Here is a 19,580-nt window from a genome sequence, read left to right as displayed (position 1 = left end):
TTTGTTGTTGTTGTTGTTGTTGCTCTCCGTACTTTCAATGAGCCTTGTCCTCCGTGTTGTAGCGACCGTCCTCCGCATCCAAAAAGAAGCACTGTGAGCTGTGCAGCGTGCTGTCAGTACGAGCAGATTTTTCCGATATCATATTCTACCCTCTTGACGAAAGCGCATTTAATCGAGTGGTTCTTCTTGCCGATGCTGCTGTAAAGCTGCACCGTTTGAACGATTACAGGTGGAGAACGTTTCCCTGTTGTTGCTGCTGTTGCGTCCGCTGATTTCTCTCTCTCCATTCCAACGTTTCAAATTCGACCCATGTCTTCCTCAGCGACTGGCTCTGCCGCCCTGCTAAAACGCTCTCTTGTTTCTCTGTCTCTTTCTCTTTTTTGTATTTTCGTTGATGCACGTCTCGCTCTGCTACGACTCTTCATGAACTGGAAGAAACCTCGGCGAGTCGCGCTGCGTTGAATGAATATGAATATATGACTTGAGCTGCTACGGAGACCGAACCTGTACAACCACCCCCGGAACCGACTCGCCATGCTTGGTAGCTTATTCAATACCTTTCTTTTGAACGCGATTACTCTGCCCTCCCCCCCCCCTCTTTTCTTGGCTTTCACGTCTGTTTTCGGTTTCAGTACGGGTTACCGTGCCTTCTACAAGCGTCACCGAAGAAGTCAACGTTTCTGATCTTTGTCCATACGCACCATCGGTATCGTTGATATCCCTCTCTTTTTTTTTATGCATCGAATTAACGGTGCCTTACGAGTTTGTGATATCAGCGTGGCGCATTACATAAAGAGTAGCGACGATAATAGTTGTGGGCAGCGCGATGGAGACCCCCCTGCAGTTTCGCACCCGCCGACCACCAAAACAAGAGCTGTACAGCAAACTCTTTGTTCTGTTTCTCTTCGGAGTCTTCTGTGCGTTGGTCGGATGTTACGTGGGGCCGCTGCCTCTCCCGGAAGCGAAGCACAGCGGCGGCGTCCATCCTGCAGTCCAGCTCGCCGACGTGGAAGTCTTCACCTTCTCCACGCTGTCGCCCGAGGACCGCGCGCAGCTGGCAGAGCTCCGGGCGCGCCTCTCCGTGCCGTACCTCACGCCGTGGGGGGCCGATGAGCGACCGGCACTGTTCTTCCTGTGGCACCTGCTGTACCGCAGCCTCAAGCCTGACTTGGAGCACTTCACTGCGGATCTGCGCAACGTCACGATGACCGTGACACCGGAAGCGACGGCTGGCCCGCCCAACAACACCGAAACGACAGCAATAGCGGCTGATGAAAAGCGGTTCGATAAGCTGCAAGTGGTAATTCAGGTCGTGGAAACAGAGCAGGGTTACATCACCGCCTCCCTCGCTCGCTTCCTGCCGCAGGCGTTGGTTTTTAGCGTGGTGGCAAACAGTAGTGCAGAACGGCGTCGCTCCTATCAACACTACCGCGACGCACATAACGCAGAGAATCCTGCGAGAGTTGCAGCTGCAAAAGAGTCTTATACGTCTTCACCGCAGCAACGCGCGTACTCGGAGCAGGTGGCGGCGAAGGTCGAGCGTGTGCTGACGAATCCCGCCGCAGAAGGCGTGACGGAGGCCTCACAACTGCCGGGGATGCATCACCTTCCTGTTTCGGCAGAACCAGTTGTTTCCTCCACTCCTTCGCCAAACACCGCAGGTGGAGACGTCACAACCGACGGAGCGGTGACGCCTCAGCCAACGTCCCAGTTCTTCTCCCCTCGGCTTTTCTTGTGTGTGCCGGCAGGCGTGTTCAATGGAAGCTACTACACCGATCCCACCACCCAGCAGCTGACGGTGAACTACCAAGTGCTGCTCTCCCCCTACATTGCACTGCGTGCTGCAAGGACGGCCGCAGAGTTCGATGCGACGCTCCGCGCAATTTTCACTCGCGCCAACGTAGCGTCATTCATCGCATTGCCGTGGTTGTGGGACGATGATGCAAAGGTAACTGATGCGTCGCCGCGCCACCGTGTCTATTTCTACGCGCAGGAGTTGGCAGACTTCGATCACTGGTACGGGGATGACGAGGGCTACCCGCTGCGAGTTCTAGCGCGGGCGCTACGCGTGCCAGAGGTGGAGGCGAAGTATCACGTCTCGATTGTGGCGCTAGGCGCCATGCGGTGGGACGGCGCCCTCCGCGAACTCTTTCGGGTAGAATTGGCACACATACGAGCCGCTGCAGAGTCAAGACCAACGCCAAACGTCACGACGGCGACGAAATCTCCAGCGAACGCGACGGAAACCGTAGACAATGCGACAGCATTGTCCACAACGTCTCCCGCGTCGTTCGGCTGCGCGGCACGCAGTAAATTCTTGAATTGCGCACCTCGAGCGCAGCACGCCAGCTGCGAGCGCTTTTCTGATAGTGTTCTTTCGTAGCTGTTCCCCCTCAGCTAAAATACATATCACAGCGCTGTGTTTTCCTACTTCGTATACATCCGTTGAAGGGTACAGTTTATTCTGCTGCTGCAGCTCTCATTGACGGCACCTCGACGAACGTGACGGACAACCGCATATCAACGAAACTTCGGTTAAACAGAAAAGGAAGCACACATGCACAGGACTTTCTTGTCAACGCATCACAGCTTCCACTGTGTAGCATGAGGCTACAAAGGGCCTTTCAATTGCTGCGCCATTCCATCGGCACAGATCAAATGCACATCGACTATTCGATGCTGTTTCCTTTGCCAACACCGATCATTGCATGTTCCGATGCAGATTGCTCACTCACGATTATTGAAATGCGCCTGGGAAAGCACGCTGGTCCTTTTCATTTTCCTTCACATGGATCTGCTCTTCTTAAATCTCTCATCTCCTCACATTTTCCTTTTTGTGTGTACGCCGTGGTGTCCGTTTCAGATCAAATCTTTTGTTGTTTCTGCTGCTGGTGTTGCTGCACACTGTTTTTTTTTCTTGTATTTTAATTGTGGACATGGCACAGCACCCGGAGAAACTGAAATGGAAAGAGCAACACCCCTACGGCCTGTCTGCGTCGCAGTTTGGCATGGTGCTGGGCTTTTGCGGGCGCGTCTCGGACTACGTGCATTATCTGCGGCACGTGGTGGGAACTGAAAACGAGTTTAAAGGGAATACGTGTACAGCGCACGGCATCGTCACTGAGCCGAAGTCACGTGCGCTGTATGAGCTGCTTACCGGGTGCGAGGTGCACAATGGCGGCTTCTTTGTCACGGCGGATCGCATTCTCGGCTGCTCGCCAGATGGCCAGATCTTTTATGCGGCGGAGGACAAATCGATGGAGCAACGGGGAACGAGAACGGCGACTGCCACGACGAGTAGAGGCGCACGGTCGAGTACACTGTTGAGCAGCACGGATGTGTCTTGCCTGGACGGGCAGCAGCAAGAGCGGCAGCGGAGCAGCGTGTGTTCTGTTCGCGTCCCATTCAAGAGTAAGAGACGCGCCCGATCTCCTTTCTCGATGGCAGCGTTGCCTTCATCGTCACCTTCATCGTCTCGTGATGGAGGGTCTTCGTCTGAGCTGCCGAGTCGAACTGCTGCCGGCGGTTTAACTTCCCCGTTGGCAGCGATGCAGATGTCGTCGCCGAAGGTCGAGTCACCGCCTGTGCTTTCCGCGACGATGGACTCCGCAACATCATCGTCATCCTCCGCTTCTCCCCTCAGCTCCCCCGCTCTGAACAGGAAAGTGCGCCTACTCGAAATTAAGTCCCCTTTCCGCGCCTTGTACGACAACACAAAACCCAGCTATGCACCGTTTGGCATTCCGCTGCACTACATGTGTCAAATACAAGGCCAGCTGGCCATCGCAGACTGCGAGGAGTGCGACTTCTTTGTTTATTTAGATCACCCGGTGTGCCAGGTGGAGGCGTGGCGCGTGCACCGGTCGCGTGAGTTCTGGCGGTGGGCCGAGCCGAACCTGCGACAGGTGTCGGAGTGGGTGAAGGACGGCCCTCCAGACTGGCTCAACCGTTCCTTTGCTTTTCGCCCTTTCGACTTCAGCAGAATTGAGGTCGTGCCGCTCGTGTTTCCCTTCGACATCACGGCCGGAGCTGCCCTGCGCGATGCACGACGGTTTTCCTTTTTCACCAAACACCTGTCTCCCTACGAGGCTCTGTCGCACCACCGTGAGCCCCGTGGTCGATCGAGGGAATTCGTTTCCAGCGGTGAGGCGCAACGGTGGTGTCGCGGCGACGGTGGCACGTCGTGGGCGGACTTGACGGAGCATCAGCGGATTGCCCTGGCCGTGCAAGCACCTGTTGTGCGCTACCTCTTCAACACGAATGACAACAGGGAAGATGATACCTTGGACGCAGGGAGTACCGGCGAGGATGAGAGGGCGCGGAGGACAAGTATTTCTGATGGCGGCCGATTCTGCCAGACACTCTCTACCTGGCGTCGCCTTCTCGAGTCCGAAGGCCGTTACGAAAACAGTGCCACGGCGGAACTGTGGAGGTCGTTGACTTGCACCGCCTCCGCCGGGCGCGACCCTCTCGTGGAGATCAGCGTGGCTATTCCAGAGGACTGGGAGGAGGCACACACCTCGGTGCGTTGCACGCTGTTGCACTCGGCGGACGGGGACGGCGGCAGCGGCAGCAGTAGCGACCAGTTTTCCGACACCACACCGCTACCGTTTTTTCAGAGACGTTTTCTTATCTCGCTTCTTCCTGCGCTGGAGAAGAAGAAGTGCGCAAAGGAGGCGCCGCCATCGCTCGCAACGGAAGGCGTTTCTCAACGAGCTTATGCAACGCCTCTGGCCGGTGTACCTTGCTTTCTGTCCTCGCCTGTTCGGGCTTTGCAGCCCACGCAATTCACGCCGACGTCGCCGAAGAAAACGCTGCTGCGGAAGAAGCTGGGCGCGTGTGTACCTGCATCGAACACCAGAGGCACTACAGCTGTGGGTGCCAACACGGCGCTCCTCGGGAACGCAACGGCTGCGACTGCCGCGGTGAGCTTCACTGAAATGCTAACGGAAGAGCGCCAGCGCATCGTTGCATCGCTTTCACAGCAAATTCGCCAATCTCACGCATCACAGTGCGCGACCGGCGACGGTGATCACGACCTAAGCCCGCTTTCTGACAAGGAGAAGCTCAAGCACGAAGCGATTCTCACGCAAGACCCGACGGCGACACTTTCCACCTCTGCTCCGCAATGCCTCCGCTGCGAGATCGCGGCACGCGAGTTGTGCGATGTGGTCCAATTTTCAGATGACTGCGATGGGGTGTTGTTGATGTACGATGCCAGACAGAGTCCGGTGTACTACCGACGGAGTGCGACAGCTGGACACCGCGGGAACACGTTCCAGGCCGAGAACGCTGTCTTCACGTTACTCGTCGCTGACGGAGAGGTACTGCGCACGGTGTTGATGGAATGTCGTGGAGACGCCGCACGGTTCGAGGCCTCCCTCGCACACCCGCGCGTTGTGGCGACGTGCAAGCGTCTGCTTGACCTCCCGTCCCATTCGGACCACTGCAGGCGCAACGCTCTTGTGCCGTGCTTCATTGACGTTGTTGAAAGCTGTAGCGCTGCTTCCATGGCTGCAAGATCACCTGCCATTCTTCCAGATGGTACGCCGTGCTTTCTGATTCAAGACGACGCCAACGTGCACGCCGTGATGCGGCAGGTCGAGGAGCTAATGGAGACGTGGGAGCGCACCTCACCACCGTACTGATAGAAATCTACCTTTTCTGTTTCTTGTGAATCTTTGGTTTTGCTTTCCTCTACCTCATAGATGCATCAAATGGACTTCAATGAGAGAGTGCTGATGTTATATATACAGCTGTGAGCGTGAGTAGGCGAGAATAGCCTCTCCGTGTCCAATCGTACTGTGATCATAGGCTTCTTCGTCCATCGTAACCATTGAAGACCTTTACCACGGCTTTTCGCACGCATCACCGTTTCGAAATGAGTGCTCTTCTTCCATCGACCTGTGTGATTCTTTATCCCTCCTCTCTTTTCCCTTCTGTTATTCTTTTTCTTCTTCCCTTTTTACCACGAATTCTTGGGCGGTGGCGCAGAGAACTTTAGTTTTGTCTCGCAAGTGCGTTTGAAGTGTATACACATATTTCTCGCTGCTCCGTTTACAAGTCCTTCTTGCTTCTCGTCCCACCATGAGCTTCAGTGCCTCGCCTGCCTTAATGACCGTCTTTGGTCTTTATCAAGAAGACGCGAGCGATGAATCCATCGTCGAAGCCGACCGCATTGCACACATGGTGCCCTTACTGGAAGGACCTCACGGCGAGGAAGCCGAGGATGCGATAGAAAACACTTCTGTTCTCGACGTCGTGAATAGCCTGCGCCAGGGCGGTGACAATCCGGAGTCGGTAGAGGTACGCACCATCCGGTGGCGTGGTCAGACGGAGGCTTCTATTCGTTCGCAACTGCAGCCAATTGTGCTCCACTATCGCCTGCAGATTCTCCTCGTGCAAGAGCGCACACAGCGCCGTGCTTTAATGATGCGGGAGACAAACGAGCGCGTGCCGTTGGTGACGGCGTACTACAAGGAGACACCCGTGAAGTGGCGCTTGCTGGGTTACATGGACCACACCACTTCCGCCAGTGCGATGCTGATGGCCGCGGACTCGGAGAGTGTGTACCGCACCCCCGCCAGCACCATCGCCTCCGTCTCGGAGGTGAAGCGGGAGCAGCAATTTCGTGAGTCGTTTATGCGGATGGAGGAGACGGCGTTGCGGCACGGCGGTGGCAGCTCGGCGGCGACGCCGATGCGGTTGTGCGATGACGGACGCCGCAGCCCGAGCGCGCGCAACAGCGGGTACATGCCCGCCGCTTCTCGTCTGCCGCTTCGCCCGAAAGGAGCACCACCGGCCGCGGATGAAGAGTACGAAGTCGACGCGGCGAAAGCGAATGTGGAAGTTCTGGATTCCACCGTGGCATTCGTTGACCGTCCGAAGCGCCAGTGAGCGATCAGCTGGAGGTTTGTGTCTCGTAAACGGGATGCAGCGGCATTCGTTGGCTCCCCAAAGCGCAACGCAACCACTTTTGCACTGCAGGAGCGGTTGGAGCATCTTTTACGTAGGGGCATATATATGCCCACCAAAATCCGGTGACGGCTTCTTCGTTGATTACCACTATCTGCATTTCCTTTACTTAAATGGTTTCTTTCAAACCGAGTTTATGAGCGATGCGGCAGGGCATTAACGCCGTTTAGAGGCCTAGACCTTCTTTTTCTTTTTTCTTTTGTTTTGTCTCACTAGAACAATAGGGGATGTAGCTGCTGCGTGAAAACCCTGTCACGTGTATATTCATCTCGCGCTCTTCTTCTTATTCCATCTCCGATCTCAATACTGCCGAAAGGGCCGACACAAACGTATTCCACTGTGTACGGGACATCGAACGTGAAGAACGGGAAACCAACCAACACATACGTCGTACCACTGAATGCCATCCCTGCTGCGGTGAAGCGCCGTGAGGTAACCGATTTCGTCCGTGTTCGCTGTTACTTCGACATGGTAATTGCCGATTCTCAGAAAGGGTAAGTGAATGAGTGAGAGAAGCACTTCTGTGACTCCACGTTCACCCATGTACTGGATGCTCGCTGCGCAGGAAGGGACCCACACCCCACCTCTTCACCGCCTTTCTCCTGTTCCTTCATACTATCATTGCAACAACTGAAATGCGTATACACACAAATGTACAGTTGATTGTGGCCGCATTCGTTTTTTTTTCTTTGCCTTTTCCCCCACACAAGACCGCTTCGTGCTTTACATACACACACGCACATACATTGTCGAGAACAAAGCACTCACCTTTCTAAGGAAGAAACCTGCGGTGCTCTTTGTTTTTTTTTTCTCTTCTAACGGCGCACCTTCTGTTTGCGGTGTATTTGGGGTTTATTACAGCTCCCTTTCCTCCCTTTCTCGTTCTTCTTTATCTCTCTCTCTCTCCGTTGTGCATATTCGCCAAAGCTCGTGCTTTATCTACGTATACACATCTACCAGTTCGAGCATTCGCCTTTTATTTTTGTTTACCGTCTTTCCCTCTCGTTTCTTTTCTCTTCTCGATGCAGTCGAACGGTGCCCCTCAGGGCGGCTCGCTGTTTCAGCAGATGTACAGCGCGCAGCAGCAGCAGCAGCCGCAGGGCTACGCGCACCAGCCGCCTCAACAAGGACAGCCACAAGACGGCTACCAACAGCCAAATCCGTACAATACCCTGCCTCCCTCGCAGCAGCAGCAGCAGCAGCAACAGCAGCCCATGCCGCAGTACGGTGCACCAAATCCCGGGGCCTACAATTATCAACAGCAGCCCCAACAGTACAACACCTACACTCCCCCTCCACCCCTCCCTCCTGCGCCGGCACTCATGTACCCACCTCAGGTCATGGATGATGATTATTACAAGGGTTTTCACGACGGTGTGGTGCGTCCGTCGGGCCCGATTTGGGGCAACGCGGTCAGCTGGATCGTCCCCGTCGTGGTGAACGTTGCCTTCTTCGTCGGGCCCATTTGGTACTTCCGCCGCAAGTACATGCAGGCCATGGGCAGCGCCGCCGCCTCTGCTGCCGCTTCCGGCGGCAAGAAAGGCGCCGGCTCCTCTGGGCCGTTGGGAGGGCTGATGGACATGATGAATCCGATGAAGGCGAAGAACTTCCGCACGGAGGTGAAGGGCACCACCTTCAAGGATGTCATAGGCATCCCGGAGGCAAAGGAGGATCTGAAGCAGTACGTGGACTTCCTGAAGGAACCGGCGAAGTTCACGCGCCTCGGTGCCCGCCTGCCAAAAGGTTGTCTGCTGACCGGGCAGCCGGGTACGGGTAAGACGCTGCTGGCGCGCGCCGTTGCTGGGGAGGCCAGCACGCCCTTCTTTAGCTGCTCCGGTGCGGACTTCATCGAGATTTTCGGCGGCAGCGGTCCGAAACGGGTGCGTGAGTTGTTCGAAGAAGCGAAGAAGGCCGCGCCGTGTGTGGTCTTCATCGACGAAATCGACGCCATCGGTTCACGTAACCAGGGCGGCCGCTCCATGGGCGGCGGCGGCAGCAGCGAGGAGAACCGCACCATCAACCAACTCCTCGCCGAGCTAGACGGCTTGTCAAGCAAGGAGGCCATTGTCGTGATCGCCGCCACGAACTACCCGGAGGCGATCGACAAGGCCTTGCTGCGCGAGGGGCGCTTTGACCGCAAGGTGAACATCCCAATGCCGGACCAGAAGGCCCGCTGCGAGCTCTTTGAGTTCTACCTCAGTCGCGTCATTACCGGCGACCCGAACTGCAAGCCGAAGGTGCAGGTGTTTAGGACTCGAAAGGAGGGGGAGAGCGGCGGCTCGGCGGCCAACAACAGTAGCGGAGGCGACGCGGCAAACACCGAAGTGAAGGAGCTCGTGGTCGAGGACGCGAAGCCCGAGACGATCAAGTTGATTCCTGGCGTGAGCAACGAAGCGTACGCGAAGATGCTGGCCGATCGCACGCCTGGCGTGTCCCCCGCGCAAATCTCCACCATTGTCAACGAGGCTGCGCTGAACGCGGCGATGGACGGAAAGGAGGTGGTCCCGCTCGATGTGCTGCAAAACAGCATCGACGACGTGCTGATTGGTAAGAAGCACCGCCAGCGCATGAGCGACGTCGCCCTGCACCGCACCGCCTACCACGAAGTCGGTCACTGCATCATGGCGTGGACGAGCCCACTGCAGAAGGATGTCATTAAGCTCTCCATCATCCCTCGCGGTCGGGCTGGCGGGTACACGCAGCAGGTCCAGGACGAGGCGATGGAGCCGCACACGGACGAGTTCCTCTTCTCACAGCTGTGTGTGCTGATGGGCGGCCGTGCCGCAGAGTGCATCTTTGAGCGAGACATCTCGATTGGCGCGATGGACGATCTGCAGCGCGCGACGCGGCTGGCGATGGAGAAGCTGCTGAAGTACGGCATGTCCAAGACGATTGGGCAGCTCGCCTTTAAGCCGAACGACAGGAACGACGGTCGGGCGTGGATGACGTGGTCGGAGAATCTGCACGCCAAGGTGGAGGCCGAGGCGCGGGAGCTGGTGGAGTCCGCCTACCGGCATACGGAGAAGACGCTGCTCGCACACAAGGAAAAGCACATCAAACTCGCGGAACTGCTGCTCAGCCAGAAAGAGCTGAACCAGACGGACATTCTCGCGGTTCTTGGTGCGCGGCCTGTGCTGACGGCTGCGGACAGCAACAAGACCTAGACCAGGCTTACAAGAAAGAAAGGCCTTTTTGGAGCGCACGACCTCGCTGTTACTCTTGCTTTCAATTTCTGTGCGTGTGTGTGTGTGTGGCGTTAGCTTAGCCGAAGGATGGCATTACAAAGGATGAAATGAAAAAAAAAGTAAAAGGGTGTGAAGCTGCTACTGTTGTCAAGAGTCCGTCGTATGCACTTCTGAAGGCGCTGCGAGGGCAATGGGACTCCTCACAGTTACAATTCCTTTCTTTTTTTTTTTTGCTGTTTGCCTTGTGTCGAATACACTTTGCGGACGATTCTGCAACGAAGGAAACAAGAAAGCAGTTGGAACTGTTCGAATGTCTCTTCTTGACACGAAAGAAGTTGGGGAAAGCAGGATGTGGTGATGCGCTCCTATACATCCTTCTCACTTCCGCCTTTATCGATCCATCTAGGCAACTTATTCAACGGCTTTCTTATTAAAAGCTCTATTCTTGTTACCACTACCCTTTCCTGTTTTATACTTTGGTTTTCTTCCTTTAGAAAAAGTACTATTTTCTCCCTTTGTTTCTCATGCGGTGTGCACCTGCGCGCATTTTCTTGCAGTTTTGCGTTGTCGGTTTTTGCGGGTGGGTGGGTGTGTATATTGGTAGGCGTATTTGAACTTCTGGCCTGATATAAACCTCTTTCTTTTAGGATTACATCCCGTTTTTCATCGTGTCTGTTCGTGTATTTTTGTTGTAGCTTTTAATGGTTTCACCTCACAGATTGAAAAGGAAATGCAACGAGCAAAAAAGGTTGCGCAGAGACAAGCAGGAAAAGTCATCTCAGGTGATCTCTCGGGTTTGGCCTGTCGTTAATGTGGTTTGTGCAACAGCGGCGCCTGTGTCGACGCTGCTGAGGACAGGAAGAAAATTGTTTGGCACAATGCCCATGGCGCTCCGCGTTTCATTGTGGCCTTGAAATGAGCTGTGGAATTTCGAAAGAGAAAGAGCGCGGCGCTGCTGAGTTACGGATGTTCAACGTGTAACGTACGCATTGGTCGTTGCTGTGGGGACATTGGCTACTCTTCACGCAAATTCTTGATTTCCGCTCTTCCACGTTCTCTTCTCCTTCAACTTTAATCTACATCTCTTCGTTTCTACCGAAGACAAGTGCAACGCCGCACGGGAAAGACGTGGAAAAGGAAAGGGCCTCTCAGCCCCAGTTTACTCATTTCAATGCACAACAACAAACGTGTACTATAGAATTCCTTCAAAAAGAGATTCTTGCTGCTCAAATAGGTACGAAGCTGCCATGCAACTCGCACACCCGGTGCAGGAGGAGTCCGCTGAACTGCGCGAGGCCTTACAGAACATCCTGCTTGCCGCGGACTCGACGACGGCGGCCACTTCGTGGCAGCGTGCGGCACTGGAAGAGAAGCGACGAAAAGTGATGCGTCTTCTCGACGATCTCTCCTCTGTTGCGGCTACAGATACACATACCGATACACCTTCTCACCTTGTCTCCCCCAAACTCGATGAAGAAAACGTGAGGACCACATCGACTTCCGCCAACAACGCGGACACGCACGCTGACGAAGCCCCTGCAGCGGAGGAGGTCCCCCTACACCCTCCAGCCGAGCGTCGGCTCCTAGGAAACATTTTTTCATGTCTATCTCCGGTGCCTCATACACCAATTACAACACTGGTGGAAGACAACACGAAGAGGACTGCACCGCAATATCTAGCAAATCCTTCTCAACCGAGGCAGATATCTGTTCTGCGCTCAGACACATTTGCAGCGCAACCCGACCACAGGCAAACATCAGGTCCCGGTACCCGCCGAGTGGAGCCTCCTCGGTTCGCCCATCGACTTGACGATGCTGAGGGGAGGCCGGAGATCGTATCGGGCAATTGCTCTACGGAGAACTTCGACCACGACAGCAATCCCCGCAGCAGACAAGTGACAGTATGGCGCACGTGCTCGCCCTCGCCTCACCGTGATATCCGCCTTTACGATTACACCTGCGTCACCCCAAGCTTTTGGATTCATGTATGGCCGTGCTTTGGCAACGCGATGCGCAGCATCGGGCGGCCGACACGTGTGCTGGTGCGCGGCTGCTACCGCTTTTTCGAGGATGTGGTGGAAAGAGCGGCGGCGCAGACGCAGTGTCAGCCCGCGTGCCCCTCCCTTTACACGCCGGACGGGTGTCCAGTGTGGGAACTCGAAAAGCTGAGAGCGGAGCGGCATTATCTCTTGTTTCCCTCCGGTGGTTTTTACCGGAAGCGTGCCGTCCCGACCGCACTTTTGTGGGTGCTGTACACCGACGCGAGACGCATCGTTGAGTGCTCGTGAAGGCGCAAAGTAGCAACAAGAGAAACTACATACGTTTTCCTGTTGGAACCGGGAAAGGGCGTTAGTGGAGCTCTGCGTTGCTCTCTCGTACGAAGATAAAGCGGGTTTTTTCTTTTTGAATTATATTGGTTGCTCTTCTCACTTTGCCTGTACTTGATACATTCCCCTCTTGTCACCGTGTACAATTTCTGTTTTATTATTATTATGGATACATCTTCACTCATTTCCCTATTTATTTTTCACCTTGTATGATTCACCAAGGCGTAGAAAATAGAAACGTCAAAAGCCGAGGCGTAGGCGCGTCCGTACAAAGCAGCAGAACAACTCGGTGAAATGGAGAACGAAATCCACTTCGTTTCCCGTGATAGAAGAACGGCGTGTTAACCTTGTTCGGTGGCAAATTAATGGTTATCTTTCTCTCTCTGTGTCTTCCTTCTTCTTCAGCCGCAACCTGTGCGAACCTCTTACACTGTGGTCTCTCTTAAATAGTTGGCGTGCCGCTTCACCGCTTCGATTGCCGGTAATCGCCACATTTGATTACTTGGCATCATGAGCGACGGCCCGGGACGGCGGAAGGTGTACGGCTTCAAAGCCGAACGCCAGGCCTTCTTTTCGAAAAACGTGCGCCAGACGTTCCTGGAGGAAGGACGCAAGAAGAAAGATGAGGAGCGGGCGCGGATGGAGGCCTACCGCAAGCTGTGTAAGGAGGAGGGCATCGTCTCAAAGCGACTGGCGGAGTACGACAACACACGCAAGGCAGCCACGGCGGACCTGAGCAGCACCTTAGAAAAGATCGACTACGATCAGAGCCTGACGAACAACGAGAAGAAGAAGCGCAAGTTCAATTTGAAGCGCAAGTTCTCGGCGACCACGGTCACAGACATCATGGACAAGCGACAGAAGCACCACAACGCCCTGTCCGGTGTGGAAGAAATTCAACGAAAGCGCCAAGAGGAGCGCGAGGCGAAGAAAACGGAGCGGCAACTGCGCGAAAAGGAGAAGAAAGTGCGGGTGCAGGCACGAAAGTCGCGGAACGCGCTCTTTGCCAAGCGAACCAAGAAGGGTCAGCCCGTCATGTCTAGCCGAATGGAGTCTCTCCTTCAAAAGATTGAACGTTGACCATGGTATGTTTCTATGACACACAGACAGAATCACAGCGTTGTTTTTGTGTTCTACTTAATGCCGCATAAACTACGAATATAACGCGTCTAAAAGGAAAAAACTTCATAAATCGATCATCTTTCTCTGCTCAGCAGTCAGCGTTGCACACTGGCGAAAACGTGGTTGAGTGAACCCCGGTAAGTGCGATGTTCTCACCACCGTTCCGTTTACGGAGGCTGCTACTAAAGAAGAGGAAGTTGTGAAGCGCTGACAACCGATGAAGCTGTGTCTCGCCATTAAACTCCTTGCTGCGGAGATGCCTTCCGTCGTACTGTACGAGGCGGAAGTAGCTTTTCCTATGTGCCGTTCATGAACTCATCTCTGTATCGTACCACCTTTACCGCTCGCCTTTTACGATCAACCTCTTCTGTTTGTAATCGTACGTAACCTCCAGAAATACCATCCATGAATCGAGGCAAAGAACTTCAGCAAAGGTGAATGGCCGCCTACACAGATCTAGAGTTTACCTGCGGCGAGAGCATGCACGGGGGACGCTTCTTTCTCGGTCTTCTACTCATTCTAACGACCATTGTGCTTCCACTAGTGGCGATGGGGCTGCGGTCTCGTTCCGTATTTCGCCGCCGCGACATCCGCCCGCCCTCACCTTTTCAATAAAACGGAAACCAGATGAAGAAACACAAAACACCTATACGCTGTATTAGTTGGCTTTGTGGACGGCTTTCTCTTCTTTTTCCTGTAGGAGAAGAGGCCGTACACGTCTCCATTACGCAGACGAAACGGGGAAACTGCACTGCCCGCGCGAGACCAATTGCTTTAGAAACAAAAAAAGGCTTTTACAATCATTGCGACAACGTCTGCACTTCGAGAGAGATGCACATCGTTGATGAATGCGGTGACTGCGATGAAGCGACGTGAAAACCTGCTCAGGTCACAAATAAAAGGTCGATACGATAAAATTCAAAATGGAAAAGACTGACGAATCGACGCAGTAAACCGCTGCAACATCGCGATATTTCGTTGGTTTTGTTCGTTCACCGGATCTTAATCCCTGCTCCCGCATCGGTAGCGAACCTTGATGGCGCTTCTGTCGAAGAGTTTTTCAAACGTTGGAGGAATGTTCTGCGTGGAAAGTGAACTCTCGCCTCTGCTAACCACTCCACCTCTTTATTCCTCTCGCTGTTTGTAAAGCAGTCTTGAGTGCCAACGTGAGATCAGCGATTCTTTCCTCTTCGATCCACTGAACTGGAGTAGGGTGGCGATTTTATCTTGCCGCCGAAGTTCTCGTCGTTCTCCCCCTCCGGGAAGTGAGCGCCCAGCGCCTTCACTGTCCTTTTTTCTTATCCCTCCTTGTTCTCTTTTCCATCTTGATATTTTTAGCTTTCGTAATCGTGTTCATCTACAGCAAAAAATGCGGGCAGTGAGGTCTTTAGTCTCATCCGGGCGCGAGCAGTCCGTCATTATTCCTGCATATTCCCGCATTGCCACCGCGCTCCGTGGCATCAGCGGCACGTTGCCTCTGCGCTCCGAGAACGGGGCAGATAGAAATAATGATGCTTCCGAGGGGAGCGGCCGTACGCCCGCCTCGTCGGCGTGGGGAAGTAATGTTGCCGGCGGCGCTGCCAGTAGCGCGGTCAGTCGGGGCGCGTCCTTTGCGAATAGTCTTCGCCCTGGCAAAGCTGGCGGTACGCCGAGTCCGAGGGACGGCCCAGCGGGTCTCTACACCCACACCATTGTGACGAAGGAGGATAAGTCACCTGCGGGTGTGGCCGTCCCTGTCTCGTCGACCACTCCGGCTTCGTCTCCCCCAGCAAGCGATGGCCCTCCGACATCGCGAAGGCGTAACTCAACGGTGCCGCTTCGCGTCACGAAAAGTGCAAGCAGCGGAGGCGGTGGCCAACTGGACGCACCCCACGCTGCCGTCGCTGCCTTGAAAGGCAGTGCCCCTTCCACTGTTTCCTTCTCTGCCGGGAGCACCTCCGCGACATCGCATGGAGTGGCGCTGCACGAGTCGATTCCCAAGGATGTAAAGACGGCGGCACGCCCGCAGGATGGTCCGACGGTGCCGGACTACGGACCGCTGCGGGCCACCGGTCTGTGGTCCGTCGACGAGGTGCTGGATGAGGCGAAGAAGACGGTGGACTTCCGTCGCATCGATGACGTCGAGAGCGACATTGTGGAGGAGTTGAAGAGCCCCGAGGCGGCGCTGGTGCCGTACGAGGAGGAAGAAAAATGGAAGCACAAACTGATGTTTGAGTACAAGTTTAAGAAGACGCCGAAACACCTCACCTGGAAGGAGCTGGGAGAGGAAATCGAATGCATGGACTGCGTCATCGAGCCGGACGAGCACCGCCCCGAGGAAATCTTCACGATCTCCTTCTTTTTCACCGACAAGAAAACTGGCACGCGCGATGCTGTCTGGACCACGCGAAACGACGTCTCCTACTCGGAGGGCTTCACCGATCTGCTCGCGGCGGTCGGTGCCTGTCTCGGCCGGTCCGATGTTCACCGCACCATCCGCTTTGACGACGGTGCAGGCTGCACGCGGGATGTCACCTTCCGGAAGCGGTCCCGCTACACCTCCGACGTCTACGTGGCCTTTCGCCCACCAGAGAAGTACAACAAGTTCGAACGGAAGGAGGAGCAGGATGAGTACGAAGCGTCCATGGAGAAGGAGGGAATGAGCACCTGGGGCTACCACCCTTCCCTGATGGACCCGGAGTTTAGCGAGCTCGACTTCAAAGATCCGGAAGGCACCTACGAGGTGGCCATCTCGGCGCACGGCTTCGCCTTCATCATTCTGCGCGCTGTGAACCGTCTCCTCGCGCGCCCCATGAAGGACTTTTATCGCCCATCGCAGCTGATGCGGACGGCGAAGGTCAAGACGGAGGACGAGATCGGCTTCATGCACGCCATGAAGGGTTGGATGGGCGTGGACGAGCAGCTCTACCCGCACTACACGCCCATCGAAGCGCTGCAGGACCACTGGCTCGGCAAGGACGCGCCGTTTAGCCTCTGCTCCATCGTCAACAAGATTCGCGAGATGGACTACCTCAAAAAGGAAAACCCAGAGTTTCAGTCGTGGTTGTCTGTGCGGCACCATGACACGCATTTGGCCATACGAAACATGGGGGTGAAGCTGTTGGGAGTGGGGGCAAGCACCCTGTTTGTGCCCGTGCAGCACAACGCAACGGTGAACCGCCTCCTCCCCAAGCCCCAGCAGCGCCGCCTCGAGTCGAAGTTCTCTCTGAATGCGGTGCTCGGTTTGCCAGACGAGACGCGGAAGCTGGAGGGGTTTAAGCAAATCACGGGCTTAGACCGCATCACGGACGCACCGACGACACCGGAAAAATCCCCCGAGGCGAGTGCAGTGAAGACAGAGTCCGCCTCACCAGGAAAGTGACGTAATACTGAGGTGCAGGGAGTGGAAAATTAGAGCTGCTAAAATGTCACTATTCCTCTTCTTGGTACCACAGATATGTTGTTTTTCTAGAGCGTTTCCTACATCGTTGGGCTAGTGAGGATATCTGCTGACCCACCTTTTGTGTCGATGGGTGGAGCGGTGTTAGGTATACAGGTGTTTTGTGAGCCTCAAACTTCATGAGTTCGTTGGTGTGAAAGATTCTGCTGCTCTCTCGTGTCGTTTTTTCCCTCACAATTTGACCCTTTCGTCATGTACGGATCTTGCCACCACAGCAATGAACGGTGATGCGCGCCGCCGTCTTGTGTCCGCGATGGAGTGCGCCTTGTTTTTGGAACGGAGGGGAAAAACCCTCTTGTGTGCTGGGTTACGTATTTCACAGATCTGTTGCCCTCATCTATATATATTTATTGGATTTTGCTATAATTCGGGTATAATCCTAGCGGTGACTTGTCTCACCCGTCGTTACATTCCTTAAGAAGAAAAACACCGACGAATCTTCCAAAGTCAACGAAGTTTCTTGGCGCTCTTACGTTACTTTCGGAGGGATGCACGTGCGTTGTCGTCCTGTTCCAATCTAAAAGAGGCGAAACAACGGCCGCTAGCGTGCTTTACTGGATAGTAACGCTCGCCTCTTCGAGGGGGTAGCTTTAGGCAGCTGAGGAAGAGTAGCAACACTCTCTTCTTGTGTCTTGTCTGGTGGCTCACCTACTGGTTAGTGTGGTGGCGCAGCTTCCACCTTCTTGTGCAACTTCCCGTGAATCTCTCTTCGGTGTACGCTTGACTTCCCCCTATTTTATTTTGTAGTTTTTACGTGAACTCCGTCTCCTCTCCCAAAAGTTCATTCTACTACAAACACGCATTCTGAGCTCCAGCGATGAGCGAAGAGGTCGATTTCTGGTCTGCCACCATCGCCGCCTACGCGCCGCTGCAGCTGCCGGCGCCGGAGATGACGCCGAAGCTGCTGATGCGGCCGCCCTTCCGCTTTATCCACGACATCGTCTGCGGAATTGATGGGCGGTTTGCGGCTTACAGTCACGTCATTCCCACCGAACTGCAGGACTCGGCCAATGTGGACAGCAAGGAGAAAAAGATTCAGTACCTGACCATTCTCATCGAGTACGTGAGCAAGCTAATGAACGTGCAGCTGGACGTGAGTGCGAAGAAGATAGTTTCTGGACACGAACCGGAGAAGACAAACGTGTTCTTGCAGTACCTCGCTGCGGCGGTGGGCTTTGCGCAGCAGGACAAGGCACAGAAAGAGGCAGCAAAGCAGACCGCACTCACGTCCGCGTCGTCAGCGCAAGCGGACACGGCGAAGCTGGCGGCGCAGAGCGGCCTGCAGCTGCCGAGTCGGGACAGCCTGCCGCGCAAGAAGTCCAGCTCCGCAGATGTTGTGGCACGACGAAAGTCGCACGTCTCTGCGCTGGAGAACGCACAGGCGTTTAATCGGAAACTTGACGGATTTTCCCTGAATTTGAACACGACGGAGTCACGAGATATTAGAGAAGACGGGCAGCACATTATCAAGATGTGGAATGAGCTGTCCACCCCGCAGGTGGAGACAAAGCCGACGCACATGCCCATCGAAACACTTGAAACCGCCATAAAGCGTCAGCTGGAAACCATCAAAATGATCGACGCCCTCCTGAAAGAAAGCGACGCTGTTACCGATGAGTTGGAAGCCCTCGTTAGCTGATGATGGATAATGGGGCCCGTTACTATAGACATGGAACGGCATCGTGGTTCACTGTAAACGATTTTCGGTTGCTTAGCTGTACTCTTGTTGTTATGGTTGCTATCTTTGAAGAAAAAGTTGCGTTGATCTCAATGTAGTAAGTTCTTGTTGGGTGTTTTTTTGCTGCTTTTTTTTCCCTTTTCGGCTTGAGTCTCTGGCTCTTGGTAGAACGCATGAAAACGTAGGTGCAAAACACCTCTCTCTCTCTCTTTCCGTTCTCTCTATTCTACAACAGGGAGTACTCTGGAAGGGTGGCGCTCCGCTTTTAAACTTTCAGCTAGGCTCAAGTGAAATGCGTGTTGTGTCCTTCTGTCTTTATCTCGTGAATTGCTGATAAAGATGAATGAGTCCTTTTCTCAGTCATGCGTTGACGACACGTGCATGCTTTAAAGTGTGAGTCAACTCATAGCGATGTGCGCGGCGGCTTCCGCCCGATTATATCGGTTTTCCTTTTTCAGCATTCCATTTATGTGGCGTGGTCTTTCTTAGGCAAATCAAAATGCGGTGGTAATCGTGGTAGCCCATTTCAACTCGGTGTATTCCTTCCTCTCCTCTGCTGCGATGAGGTAAGTCTCTATTTTCTACTGCACCACCCTTTTTCGAACTTTCCTCTCCTCACACCAGCTTTGAAGGAGCAACTTTTTCTTTCTCTCTTTCGAAGGAAAGAAAGTTTCGCTTCACATTGAAGTAAAAGAAAAGAGTAGAAAGAGCATAAACCGATTGGTGTTGTAAGCCGCGAAGGACGATCGTGCACCCTTTAAGTGTTTCACTATCTCTCAACGCTTGGGGTCGCCCGCAGCCGTGAGAGCTGTTCGCCGTGAGTCTGTGACAGCGTGTGCCGGAATTAGCGGCAC

General features: G+C 54.5%; 9 protein-coding genes across 12 annotated transcripts; all 9 read left to right on the top strand.

Annotated features, from left to right (window-relative positions):
- Positions 1 to 434: 434 nt before the first annotated feature.
- Positions 435 to 2,383, top strand: ABB37_01204 (hypothetical protein; the record flags this gene model as incomplete). 2 transcript variants are annotated; one of them, XM_015797619.1, is made up of 1 exon in its annotated part: positions 435 to 2,383. In XM_015797619.1, exon 1 carries the CDS (start codon positions 827 to 829, stop codon positions 2,381 to 2,383), a length of 1,557 nt encoding a protein of 518 aa, XP_015663139.1. In that variant the 5' UTR covers positions 435 to 826. The 2 variants fall into 2 exon arrangements, with proteins under 2 accessions (XP_015663139.1, XP_015663138.1); XM_015797618.1 differs by having other exon boundaries at positions 632 to 2,383.
- Positions 2,384 to 2,862: 479 nt separating this feature from the next.
- On the top strand, positions 2,863 to 5,648 carry ABB37_01203 (hypothetical protein; the record flags this gene model as incomplete). The annotated part of the gene is made up of 1 exon (XM_015797617.1): positions 2,863 to 5,648. Exon 1 carries the CDS (start codon positions 2,937 to 2,939, stop codon positions 5,646 to 5,648), a length of 2,712 nt encoding a protein of 903 aa, XP_015663137.1. The 5' UTR covers positions 2,863 to 2,936.
- A 345-nt stretch (positions 5,649 to 5,993) lies between these two features.
- On the top strand, positions 5,994 to 6,897 carry ABB37_01202 (hypothetical protein; the record flags this gene model as incomplete). The annotated part of the gene is made up of 1 exon (XM_015797616.1): positions 5,994 to 6,897. The coding sequence occupies exon 1, from the start codon at positions 6,115 to 6,117 to the stop codon at positions 6,895 to 6,897; it is 783 nt and encodes a 260-aa protein (XP_015663136.1). The 5' UTR covers positions 5,994 to 6,114.
- A 736-nt stretch (positions 6,898 to 7,633) lies between these two features.
- ABB37_01201 (putative mitochondrial putative ATP-dependent zinc metallopeptidase) lies at positions 7,634 to 10,139 on the top strand (the record flags this gene model as incomplete). Its single annotated transcript, XM_015797615.1, has 1 exon — positions 7,634 to 10,139. Exon 1 carries the CDS (start codon positions 7,998 to 8,000, stop codon positions 10,137 to 10,139), a length of 2,142 nt encoding a protein of 713 aa, XP_015663135.1. The 5' UTR covers positions 7,634 to 7,997.
- Positions 10,140 to 11,260: 1,121 nt separating this feature from the next.
- On the top strand, positions 11,261 to 12,448 carry ABB37_01200 (hypothetical protein; the record flags this gene model as incomplete). 2 transcript variants are annotated; one of them, XM_015797614.1, is made up of 1 exon in its annotated part: positions 11,261 to 12,448. In XM_015797614.1, the coding sequence occupies exon 1, from the start codon at positions 11,408 to 11,410 to the stop codon at positions 12,446 to 12,448; it is 1,041 nt and encodes a 346-aa protein (XP_015663134.1). In that variant the 5' UTR covers positions 11,261 to 11,407. The 2 variants fall into 2 exon arrangements, with proteins under 2 accessions (XP_015663134.1, XP_015663133.1); XM_015797613.1 differs by having other exon boundaries at positions 11,266 to 12,448.
- A 443-nt stretch (positions 12,449 to 12,891) lies between these two features.
- ABB37_01199 (hypothetical protein) lies at positions 12,892 to 13,567 on the top strand (the record flags this gene model as incomplete). Of its 2 annotated transcripts, none has more annotated exons than XM_015797612.1 (1): positions 12,892 to 13,567. In XM_015797612.1, exon 1 carries the CDS (start codon positions 12,998 to 13,000, stop codon positions 13,565 to 13,567), a length of 570 nt encoding a protein of 189 aa, XP_015663132.1. In that variant the 5' UTR covers positions 12,892 to 12,997. The 2 variants fall into 2 exon arrangements, with proteins under 2 accessions (XP_015663132.1, XP_015663131.1); XM_015797611.1 differs by having other exon boundaries at positions 12,937 to 13,567.
- Positions 13,568 to 14,002: 435 nt separating this feature from the next.
- Positions 14,003 to 14,224, top strand: ABB37_01198 (hypothetical protein; the record flags this gene model as incomplete). The annotated part of the gene is made up of 1 exon (XM_015797610.1): positions 14,003 to 14,224. The coding sequence occupies exon 1, from the start codon at positions 14,048 to 14,050 to the stop codon at positions 14,222 to 14,224; it is 177 nt and encodes a 58-aa protein (XP_015663130.1). The 5' UTR covers positions 14,003 to 14,047.
- A 722-nt stretch (positions 14,225 to 14,946) lies between these two features.
- On the top strand, positions 14,947 to 16,970 carry ABB37_01197 (putative mitochondrial hypothetical protein; the record flags this gene model as incomplete). The annotated part of the gene is made up of 1 exon (XM_015797609.1): positions 14,947 to 16,970. Exon 1 carries the CDS (start codon positions 14,979 to 14,981, stop codon positions 16,968 to 16,970), a length of 1,992 nt encoding a protein of 663 aa, XP_015663129.1. The 5' UTR covers positions 14,947 to 14,978.
- An 824-nt stretch (positions 16,971 to 17,794) lies between these two features.
- ABB37_01196 (hypothetical protein) lies at positions 17,795 to 18,687 on the top strand (the record flags this gene model as incomplete). Its single annotated transcript, XM_015797608.1, has 1 exon — positions 17,795 to 18,687. Exon 1 carries the CDS (start codon positions 17,866 to 17,868, stop codon positions 18,685 to 18,687), a length of 822 nt encoding a protein of 273 aa, XP_015663128.1. The 5' UTR covers positions 17,795 to 17,865.
- Between the last annotated feature and the right edge of the window lie 893 nt (positions 18,688 to 19,580).

The sequence above is a fragment of the Leptomonas pyrrhocoris genome (assembly GCF_001293395.1).
Source record: "Leptomonas pyrrhocoris isolate H10 chromosome Unknown, whole genome shotgun sequence".
In the NCBI taxonomy this organism is placed as follows: Eukaryota; Euglenozoa; class Kinetoplastea; order Trypanosomatida; family Trypanosomatidae; genus Leptomonas; species Leptomonas pyrrhocoris.
This window is presented reverse-complemented; position numbering and strand designations above follow the sequence as displayed.